Source organism: Bombus vosnesenskii, unplaced genomic scaffold (assembly GCF_011952255.1).
Source record: "Bombus vosnesenskii isolate JDL3184/JDL3185 unplaced genomic scaffold, Bvos_JDL3184-5_v1.1 scf7180000013265, whole genome shotgun sequence".
Classification (NCBI taxonomy): domain Eukaryota; kingdom Metazoa; phylum Arthropoda; class Insecta; order Hymenoptera; family Apidae; genus Bombus; species Bombus vosnesenskii.
The window spans coordinates 2,565,771-2,577,529 of NW_022882925.1; the positions used below are offsets into that span (position 1 = coordinate 2,565,771).

Here is an 11,759-nt window from a genome sequence, read left to right on the forward strand (position 1 = left end):
AGGTTCATTGAAAGAAGAGAATCGACGAAGCTCTGGATATTTAGGGGAGGCGTTCTCTTCACTTGCCGAAACTCGATGAAAATATAATGAACACTGGATGAAGCTGCGCTATTTCCAACGAAGAAATCAAGTCGCCCTTTCTTTATGCAGACGACAGAACCGTGGAAAAGCCACAACAGGTGGAATCAGAGAGTCGCATAAAAGGATTATTAAGAGGAATAGGAGATATTTTATGAATTCTTCGATTTTTAGTGTAGTTTACTGGTATATCTGTAGCGATAATATCCTTTGTGTATGTATCCTTTGTGTATTCTTAAAGACACACATTAAACACTTGTTCAAAAAGTAAGCACAGATAAGCGACAATTTGCACGACAATCACAGACTTGGTGATAGTAAATGAAATTTACGAATTGCAAGCTATTTGAGGATCTTATTTGACGTAAGGTTGTAAGAAGCCATAGTCATCTACGTACTTGTAACTTATCAATTCATTAAATATCATTAGTTGATACATTATTTAAAGGACCCAAGTATCCCTACGTTCATTGCAAAACCTTTCCTTTCAGTAAATGATCCAAGACTTTTGTACAATGCTGTACACTTTCACAGAGATCTTCTTGTGAAAGAATTTCAAATATCGGATTGCATCGTCAGTCGGTAATTTATTGTACAAAAGAACTCTCGAGTATCTTTACATTCATCCGTAACAACGAAATCTTTCCTTTTAATAAATGGTCCAAGACTTTCGTAGGTACAATACCATACACCTACAAAGGGGGTTTCTTTCGTAAGAATTTTAAATATTTGATCGCATTGTCAGTTGATAATTTATTGTACAAAAGGGTCCTCAAGTATTCCTACATTCACTCGTAATAACCAAATCTTTCTTTTTAATAAATGGTCCAAGACTTTTGTATTGTACATACCCTACATTTACATATTAAATTCATCTTTCATTTAAATTCGCCAAATATTGGACTGGAACACTCTACAACACTAATATTAAAATCCAAATTACTTACGATCTTATGATGAAGATGCTGAAGCTCCCTTTCGGTGACTCGCCTTCGAGACAATTCGCGTTGTTCCCTTCTATATTGGCTGTACTTGTAGAAGAGATACATGCCAGGAAGCGCGAGAACAACCAGGGGTTTCATCAGGCTGGCTCTTCCGCTTCCTCCGCGAACACGAGGCTCTGGAGGCTCGTCAAGGTCCTCCAGTTGGCCAGCACCCTCGGCCAAAGCTGGCACCACCGGCATGATTGATTATCTAAAACAGAGAAATTTGAAAATTAGTATGGTTGTTGTATATTGTTAAAATCGATATTCACAGGACAAGGAGAAAAATGGAATCGAGTGGATGAATAAAAAAAAAATTAGATTCATCGTTATACTTAAACCTGCTACGTTCTTTCGATCACCTTCGATTTAATTATATTTTCCTAACGTTAAAAAATATCTTCATAAAGTTGGTATGCATAATGCCTCGTTTTATTTTCATGTTGAAACATTGCAAACATTACAAACATTCTCTCTTTTTGCTGAAATGAAAGCAAATTTGAAATATAAAAATTATTAAAAATATAAAATTGAAATGAAAAATATAAGAAAGCACTATAAATTTATATCTAATAAGAGCAATGAATAAATATAATATACATCACACAATAAACAATTGTTAAGGAATATGATAAGCAAATTAGTCTACTACAAAAGTTACTAAAATTCAGTGTATCGATTTTAAATTTTCTTTTATTCATCACTGTATTCCTCCTTAGGAAAATTAATCCAGCCATTCATGATTATTCACACCACTGGAAAATAACTCCTTCGAGTGGTCTGATTGTTCGCAACTATGTACACGCATTGCGTCTTGTATAGTGAAACACGCGTCAAAGGGAAATCGTTTCGGCGCTGATTAATTAATGACATCGCATCCGATTATTACCGTGTCGGACAATAGCTTGTACCGGCGTATTGTACTTCATCGAGGATATTGAAACGACGCGGCTACCATTTCAATTGGCCGGAATGTAGTTGACAAGAGAAACGCAGCTCTCCGAGTCTCATAATGGATCATTTGTTCGAAACGCTTAATTAGTCGCAACACTGACTCTTCAACGTTAAAAACTTCTACATACTCGTAAATACGGTGACTGGCGAAAGTGTACGAACACTCCTAGAAGCCTTATATGTATATATTATAAAAAAACATTTTGAAATTTATTGCCACTGTAATCGCACATGGCTATCGTAATTATATTGGTAAAATTTGAAACTGTGAATAAACTGAGAATCCATGTAGCAGATACAAGATATTTCTTGAAAGCATAGACTTTACAAAGACCAACAAAGTATTTGAACAGTCCATTATTTATTGTTAATAAGTAGATCGCGAATTTGTACGTATTCCTGTGAAATTTGAAGATGCAAAAATATACAGAATGAACTAATATGTAAAAATATATCCAAAGTAGAATACTTGTTACGATATTTGGTAGATAGACAAATTTTCTATCTAAATTTCACTTACGTATTTATCTTAATGAAAATATGAATTTCCATATACGTTTGCAGTTTATTAACAAGGCGAAACGATCGAGGGCAAGAAAACGATGTATAGTGAAACCATCTGTAGCACTAGTTGTATGTTTAAAACTACTACACAATTTTTCACTGAATGTATACTTGCAATAAATGTCTTGTATTATAACTTTTATACACATTTTCGGAATGGTTTCGAACGTTACTGTTCATAGTCACGATAGTCGTGTCTCATTTACACTGGTCACGACATTTAATGCACATAATATATTGAAAAAAATATTCTGTAATAAATATTTGAATATTTTCGTTAGTCACTGTAGTCTATCAGTCTGTAAAAGGAAGAATTCACTGGATGCTGTGTGCAGTCCTCGGGAATGATTCTTTATAGAGTGATCGGAATTTTTATATGTTTCGCGAAGAATTTCAATGTACTGATAAAAGTTCAGCAGGCGAGCTGGAAGAGTTCTAGGTCAGCGGGAGATGACTATTGGGTATTGGTTTTCCATCAAATCGTTTTTTACAATCCCACGTCCCTTGTCATCTGTATTTCTTCCCCCGTTTCCCGATATTTATAATCCTCGTTAATGTCTTCCTGAAATACGTGGAATGAAACAGTTCTCTGTTGCAAGTGATTAGAGTAAAAAAATAAAAAAGGAAGGGAAGATATGCCAATGCCCTATCTTCTGCTCTGTGATGCTTTGGTTATTGGAAAAATTGAAAGGAAAAAAAATTCGAAGCCTTTCATTAGAATGGCCATATGTGCTTTTCAGAAGTCACTGATCAACTCCATTTTGTAGGATGCTCACAATTTCATTAGTCAGATCCATAATTAATATTCAACACCTCAGGAAGCAGAGCACTAGTTTCTATGAATTTGTTTATTACACGCAGAAATATATATATATATATATATATATATATATATATATGTGTATACAATATGTATAAATAACGCGTATGTACATGTGTATAAATAATCGCCAATTTCGAGGTACATTTTGAAAAATCATGCTAGTAATTGTAATTTTCCCTAACATTACGGTTTACGAAAGTGATCAGCGTCGCTTCTCAGCGTCTCATATGTAACCTCTTATGACAATCGACGTTTCATTGATCCCACGTATTGATTATTTTGGTGGTTCGAAAAAATTTGTCTATCAGCTGGACAATGTTCTGACGGATTTCCGTGACTTCAATGAAATTTCGTACTGTGCTAGCCGGTCGTTCACCGACTATATTTAATTCAGCCGTCTACTTGCCGTGCTATTCTTAACCTGCTGCTCTAGAAATACGCGAGCTGTTACGTCACCCGTGGCTAGGTCGTGTACCCTCGCATCGTTGCAATTTGCACCCGAGATGCTGCTATCGTCTCTATCAGTGGCGTTAGGATAATAGTAGTCTTCGTAGTATCTTGAGATCTTGAATTAAAACATCGAGTAATGTTACTATCCATTGATTTAGTAACAATGATGATAGCATGTAAGATTCTATATGGTTTTAACGGAGCTTGGAACTAGGGTGAGATATAGTACTTCATCTAACTTCGAGATTCTGAATCACTTGAATCTTCCTAGATTCCTATTAATTTGTAGATCGAAGTGGTTGAATAAATATAGAAGATTTGAAGCTACGTTGCTTCATTATAATCTTTGTGATTTATTTATCAATTATCTACGTAAGAGTAAGAAGATTAGATGATACAGCATCTCCAGTGATTGATGGACATTGTAATATAAAGGTCTTACAACGTTTCCTACTTTTAATAAAACTTTGGTATTCAATGCACATACATTATGAACTTTAAATTGCATTTGTGTTTTAAAAATCATATAGTATTAACTTTACTAATTGCTATATTTTGTCATGTTACTGTCATATATCTAAATACCAATTCCTGATGTCTTTGAGACATACGTAACTTCTTCCAATTGTGAAGCTAGTATAATAACTGTCGGAGACTTATGAATGGGCGTGTTTCTTATTAAGATGCAGAATCACAAATATGAAGTACCTAATTAATTTATAGAAAAAATAAACATCTTTTGGATGATTAAAACATATTGTATTAATCAGATTACATTTATGGCAGAATGGGTGACAGCAAATATTTCAAGGGAAACCTCCATTCTCCAGTTCGATTTTTCTGCCATTGTCAAGGTGTCCAAGGCTGATATATGCTATCAATTATCTTCTAGTCGATTACTTGAAGAGAACGACGTTCATCCTTTGTGGTCAACCAGTGGTTACTAGCGGATCACTTTCTCAAAAATTGTTCCTAGCAACTATCTGATTGCTGTATATCTCAGGAGTGTTGTAGCACTACTCTTCCAGATTCTGCTCTTCCAGATTCATGGATAATGTTTATCAAGGTGGTCGGGGAATAACGAAATGGGGAAACTAATTTATTACTCGAGTTCTTGCTATACGGTCTGCCATGATGAAACTGGGACTTGGAAAAATTTCCGCATTCCTTGAAACAATTCTACCAGGATGAGGATTCTCGAATATAGAGAAAAAGTTCTAGCATCGATAGAACTTTTAAACTTGAGAAGAAAGAAAGATTGAAGAAAAGAAAAGGATGCAAGAGTACTGAGACAAATTTCAATGGAAAATAGAAAGGAAGGAGGTTAGAACAATCAAAAAGAATTTTCCAGTAACTAAAAAGATAGTAGAGACACCAAGCAGGAAGTACTAAAAAAGAAAATGTAAAAATGAGGAGTAAAAGGAATCCTAGTCATAGAAATAACAATACGACAACGTTAGGAAGAAATTTCATTGATTAAAAAAAGCAGCGCAGGAACTTCAAAAAAAAAAGTAGCTGCAAACTTAAAAACAACACAAGAACGTTAGAGAAGGAATTCCACGGCTAAAAAAAAAAAAAGAGGAAAGTGAGACGTAAAAATATAAAAAGGAACTCCATTTACACAAAATAGTGCAAGGACGTTGAGGAAAGAATTCTAACAGCAAAAAAGAAGGAAGCATCAGGAGGAAATGAAGAAGGATTTCCAACCATGAAAAAAAATAATGCAACGCCATGAGAAAGGAATCCAGCTATGAAAAAAGTAGATCAAAGGCAGAAAAAAGGAGTCGTAATCGTAGAAAGCTGAGTTAGGAATTCCAATAATTCCTTTTGTTCTAATTTTAGAGTATGTTACTGGATCACAAAAGATTCAAATCTCATAAGATTTCTGTCAATTTGCTTACTCTGACGTCTCTCACATGAAAAATTTACGATGGTCTAATTTTCGATTTCGATTCGATCGTGGATGTAGCTTATACAGATTCATGCTATTACTAACATAGCTAATTTGTAAAGTCTAAAGATTTGTTACATATTTACTAAGTAGCGAGATTTGTTTCTAACGATTTACTAATACATGTGATAATGAATCACATTATCCTACCAATAATCATAGAAAACAGTGATTATATTCATGTTTCACGAATAAATCTAAAAAATAATGGATCATTTGACGAATGGGAACAGAAATCTACTAATCTAACTTAACCTATTTACACTTCATTTTCTCTGTGTTTCGCAAATACTCATTTCCGTGTTTGTGGACTATGGAACAATTCCAAATCGAACAAAGCTCACAAAAAATGGACGCGGTCTTCCTAACCGTAGTAAAGATAATAGTGTGTAAAGTGTATACGCGAAACTCGATACCGTTCTCTCGAGATAAGAAGGCGTATCAAATAGAACGCGCGTTGTTCTACTAGCAATTGAACGAGCCGTTAAAAAAGGTTGGTACATGGTTTGTAGTATCTCGAAACCGGGTAAAAAAAAAAGAGTAAGAAATTCGATACGAGGCAAGGCGTTTTCGACGTGTCATGTACGTGTAACATAATCTAAGCGTGTGCTTTTGTACGTGTTATCGCTTCGAGTGGCAATACATTATCGGAAATGAGTCGATATATTGACTGACGTGGTACATCCGACACCGTAGAAACGCACGCCACCTTGGGATTCGCTGTTTTTCGAGCAAGGGCAAGTTCACGCGTTTTTTCGCAGACTCCGAAAAAAACTCCAACGAGCACGGTTACACGGATACTGCGGCTCTGCTTTTACGTCTTTCAGCCGGGAAAAAATGAAGTGATAAGTGAGAAAACGCGGCAGCGTGATATGAACAATTTGTAGTTCTTTAAAAATTGACGCAGATTTGAATGAGAAAAGAGAGAAAACAGCGCTATAAGTATTAAGATCTACCATATAAAATGTTCTACTTTATAGTATCAATTTTCCCAATCTTCATTCTTTTTGAATAAACATTTCTGTTTTTGAAGATACATTATTACATACTATTACATTTTAGAGCGGAGAATTCTCTTCCACATACATATGTATAACCTTAATATTTTTTAATTAAAGTCATCCTTCTTAAAATTCACTGAAGCATGAATAGTAAGAAATCATTGAATGTTATATACAATCTAATACACAGAAGGGAAAGATGAGAGGAAGAAAATGTCAAGGAGCAGTGTATCAAAAATACTCTTAGAAATTGTATGCTATTATAGTGACGATTGAAGGAACAACATTCAATACTCTACAAACATCTGAATAAATTCCTTTGGAAATTCCAAAGAGAGGGAGAAAAGAAGGAGAAAGAAGGGGAAACACAACACCATATATGCATACCAGCTCTTAGTACGCGAAACATTGAATTTTCTTGTATCATTTTTCTAAATCTTCTTTGTCTTCGATAAATACCTGTGCAAATGTATCTATGCGTATCATTCTAAAACTAAGAATTCTTTATTGCATACGTAACCTCAACTATCTAAATTAACCGTATCTCTCTTAGAATGCAACACAATACGATCCTTAAAAGTTAAACGTTTTATGTTATAATCTCATATATATATACAGTAAATTCCACACAAATTTCTCCAGACATTCCAAGGAAAAAAAGAGAAAGGAAGGGAGGAAGGGACGCAAGGAAGAAGATATCGTCGAGAAACGGTCGAACCTCGAACCGCGCTGTTAAAAATTATTACGCTATTATCACGACGATTATCGTGCTCGATCTAATATTACACGTACATATGCGTCTCGCCTTGACATGTCGTAATGGCGGTCGCAAGAACAAGGACACCCACCGCGGCAGGATAACATCGTATCGCATAGGCTACACGGCCAAGTACACGTCCTGTGCTCTGACTTCTATTTTTATGCCACTTTTCCTCCCTCTGTTGTTCACCGTTGGCCCGACTTCGATTGTGCCGTGTGTTGCACGATTAGAATCGATCTGCCCACTCTTTTCCCTCATCCTCACGTGACTCCACGCGAAACCTGATGCCGTGACAGAGAGAAACACACACGCACGCACACACAAAGAGGGAGGGGGGCGGGGGGTCGTTTTCTGATTTGGTCGCGAAACGTCATCGACGCCTATACGCGTTTTAATAGAAAAACGCTTCGAATAGAACACGAATCGACCATTCATTAAGCTCCATTGTAGTATCATTAACGTTTCGAGTACGCTAGCCTAGTGTTATCGAATTGCAGCGAACGTGTAACTTTAGACAGGCTGAGAGGGGTTGGGCAGACAGAAATAACGTGCGGTTTCGTGCACAATTTTACCGTATTACGGATACAAGCCTTTAATTAAACAAACGGGTAAACAACTAGTCATCGTCCCGCTGCGACTGCCACATCCATTATATCATCGAAATGTTAACAAGGATCAGAAATAAGAATTTTATTTTTACACTCGAATATCCTACTTTCTTATTTCAATTTGTAGTAATATTTCGATTACTGTAACACGTATATTTTTGATAAACAATGTTCCGAATGTCTGTGGTGCGAGCAAGACATGTATACCGTTGAAATACATATATCGTTCGACATGATCGTCGCGACATTTTCAGCAAGCGGTTACCTGATTAGGCTCGACAACACGTTTCTACGAGCCCGTGCGAATTTACGAGGCGAAGTTACGAAGGCCGTTCATCGTCAAGGATAGAGCACAGCGATTCGACCGCATATGTAAACACAGCCGGCGATTGGTCGAAGGCACCAGCGAAAACACATCGCAAAAAAGCCGCCAATTCTTAATAAACACTGACACAAACCCACCCCTTAACTCAACCTTCAAATCTAACCATTGACACACGTAATGATCCCCCGTAATAAACCAATTCTCGTATGCAATTCCACCAAAAATTCACCAAACGAGATTCTACCAAACAGCTCCTATTCACACTGTCTACCTCTCCCCGATTCCTCCCTCGATATACATCGTGTCACAGCGAAAGAATACGAGTATAGTATAGTATCTAAGCAACACCGTGATAACTGTCACAGAGCACTTACGTCGTGGTCGGTGGTTTCGTTCGATGGTGGATCGCGCCAGAGCCCGGTGTCCACGGGGTTAATCGGGAACGTGCGCGTGAAGGTGAATGGAAAGGCGGCGAGAAACGAGCGGAAAAAGCACGAGAAGAGAGACGAACGCCAGCGCCGGCGACACGAGCGTTCCTCGTGCGCTCAGCTCAGCTGAAACATCGCCGAGCAGCGACTGCGAGGCTGCTTCTACCGGCGGCTGCACTGTGCGCCTGCAACGAGGCAAACCGCGCAACGGGTCTGGCTCGTGGCTGTTCGCCGCGGCCCGACAATTTCCGCCGCAACTCGGCCCGTTCCGCCTCTAGCCGGCCGACCTCGATACTTTTTGGCGGTCTTCGAGGAACTTCGACCGCCTGCGCGTACGAGCCACAGGGTTGCAACTCCACGACTCTGGTTCACGATTCTCGCCGCTGCTGTTCGAAGGCGCATCCATGCACTGCGCATCTACACAGGTTCTGTTCTACCTGTGCGAGCGTTCCTACCTTCCGAGTTTCTTTCTTGGCGTTGGCTCGGGTGCAGAGCTCTGGCTATATTCCAGGCGAGTTATACCCGAGTAGGTTTAGGTTATTGGAGGGGAATTTGTCGGAAATTTTGGCCGATCTACTGGAATTTATTTCGTAGGTTTAGAACCTGGAATAGAATAGATTTTGACGAGGATTGGTGGGAACCTTTCATTTGTGTAATACGTTCTAAAGATGGTACTGTGAGAGGGTGTTTGTTGAAAGACTTTGTTAAATCTACTGGAATCTATCGCAGGTTTATAGAGGAGTATATGATCCATAATGATAAATTCTGACGATAACTATCGCGAGGCTTTATCCTGTACAAAAGATTCCAACGTAGTGCTTGAGGATTGTTAGTAAATTTTGGTAAACGTACTGGAATTTATTGTAAAAGGTGGTTAATAATAAATTTTGTTAAATTTAAGCGAATTTATAACCTGTAACAAATGGTACTCTGACGATAATTAATCGAAGGGTAAATACTGAGTATCATAACGGTGCATGACAATCCATTGTAATTATGAAAATTCGTTATACTTTTTCAGACCGTAAAAACGTATCGTGACAAGAGAATGAGGTTGCGCGTTAATTAATTATGAAACTGAAGGGATGATACCCTTTATGGTCGAGGTAGATATCTAAACCCAAGTCCTCATTATTCTGACATATACCATTAGGATTTTTATTCCATCAATTACCCTCAACCCCTAAACTACCGAATCTATAACCCGCGTAACAAATTATGGCAATAAAGTCCTAACCTCATTACGACGTTCATTTATGAAATTTTGCTTGAAATATTCCGCTGACTGTTACTAACCGATCAGTAAGGGATTCATCGAATCAATCATACGCGTGACTATGCAACTAGGGAGTGCGTGACGCAATGCACGTAAAAGCTAGAATCGAAGCATTTCTGTCGGCATAGTGGCCGGGTATTCACTGAGGTGGTACATGGTCCCCGTTGCTGATTCCTAGCGACGATGTTGCGCTACTGCTCTGCTGGAGAAGGATCGATAAAGGGAGGAGGGATGGAACCACCCGGGAAGAAACGACGGAATCTGCGCTCTTCCTTCCCCCAAACCCCTCGAGCACGTTGCTCACCCACAACGCATGACTGTTCGGTAGATTCGCTGATGTCGGTCTATTCTTCGGTTCTCTCTTCCACCTGGCTCCCAACCTCTTCTTACCCCTTTTTTTTCTACATCTATCTCCTCTCCCCTTTCTCTTCCTACCTTTGGAATACCAGTTCCATCTAGCCGTAGACGTACCGCTGCAATATTAGGGTTAGTGAACTCTGAATCGACGCAGATAAGCGTCCGAGCTCTTTTCACTAGGCAGCTGATTATTTTCCCGTGTGTAAAAGCGACGATTCTAATTCTTTCCTTCCTTCGTTAACTGGCCTAGCTTCCTTTTCCTGGCCAGCGTTTTCGCTGATTGGTTCGTGGAATGGAATTAGGTTAGGTCGCCCCTTTATTTGGTATTCAAGCATATGATAATTACAGACGTGGACGCAAGGGGTTAATTAACCAGTCGTGGCCATTCATTGATGAGCGCATGGTCTGGAAAACCTAATATATAGGAGTACCTAGTTTGCGATCCACTGTGAGAAGAAGCTCGGAATGTTCCATACCCCGTTTAAATAATTCATCAACAATTTATCAAGGAACACCTGTATGCAGCCAGCCTTGAGGAGTTCCTGGAAAATAAATGATTCTGCCTTGGAAGAGGTTTAGAAAGAAAATAGTACAAGATACCGTTCCTTGGTTTCCTACCAAGATTCGAAAATCTATTGTATATAATTTCATGCTTTCGTTGATACCCTTCCTCGTTTCTCCCTATTAAAGGTTTCCCGGTTATTATTATTCCCAAATTGGAGTTTTGTCAGAGATTTTATCTACTTAACCACTCTCGAGTACAACGTAATACTAAATCGGATTCTATCGTGTTAGTTGTACAAAACTGGCTGATCCCAGAGGCAGGCAAAAGGTCAGAGTAGATATACGCCCTCGCAATGCCGGTCCAGAAGACCGTGAGTCACTTTGATATTTTGCTGATTACCAGTGAACGTCAGTCATAAAACTGGCATTGCCTCTCGATTTGGAAGCGGTGGGGCGCTGCCTTTAACTTCAACTTCACGGATTAAAGCGGGAAGAAATAGATACAAAAGAGCGCATCCAGAGATCGCGCGCACCGAAAAAAATCCGTGAATCCCTCTCTCTCTCTCTCTCTTTCTTTCTCTCCGGTTTATGTGTCGCAGCCCGGCCGTTTCAATGCAGGGTTGGTAACGAGTACGAGCTTCTGACGTCTCCTCGAAATAACGAGGCCTCCGAACAAAAGTGCCCAGAGGTTCTTCTA

The 11,759-nt window shown here is 38.6% G+C and overlaps 1 protein-coding gene across 2 annotated transcripts in view; it reads right to left on the reverse strand.

Annotated features, from left to right (window-relative positions):
- Window positions 1-9,221, reverse strand: part of LOC117243410 (fl(2)d-associated complex component) — a 45,472-nt gene extending 36,251 nt beyond the window's left edge. Inside the window, exons 1-2 of one of the 2 annotated variants that reach the window (XM_033510873.1) lie at window positions 8,872-9,221; window positions 1,026-1,272 (exon numbers count right to left, since the gene is read on the reverse strand). In XM_033510873.1, the coding sequence (XP_033366764.1) occupies window positions 1,026-1,262 (237 nt within the window). In that variant the 5' untranslated portion in view covers window positions 1,263-1,272; window positions 8,872-9,221. Of the gene's footprint in view, window positions 1-1,025; window positions 1,273-8,871 lie in introns of those variants that run through there. The other variant, XM_033510874.1, reaches the window with a different exon arrangement.
- Between the last annotated feature and the right edge of the window lie 2,538 nt (window positions 9,222-11,759).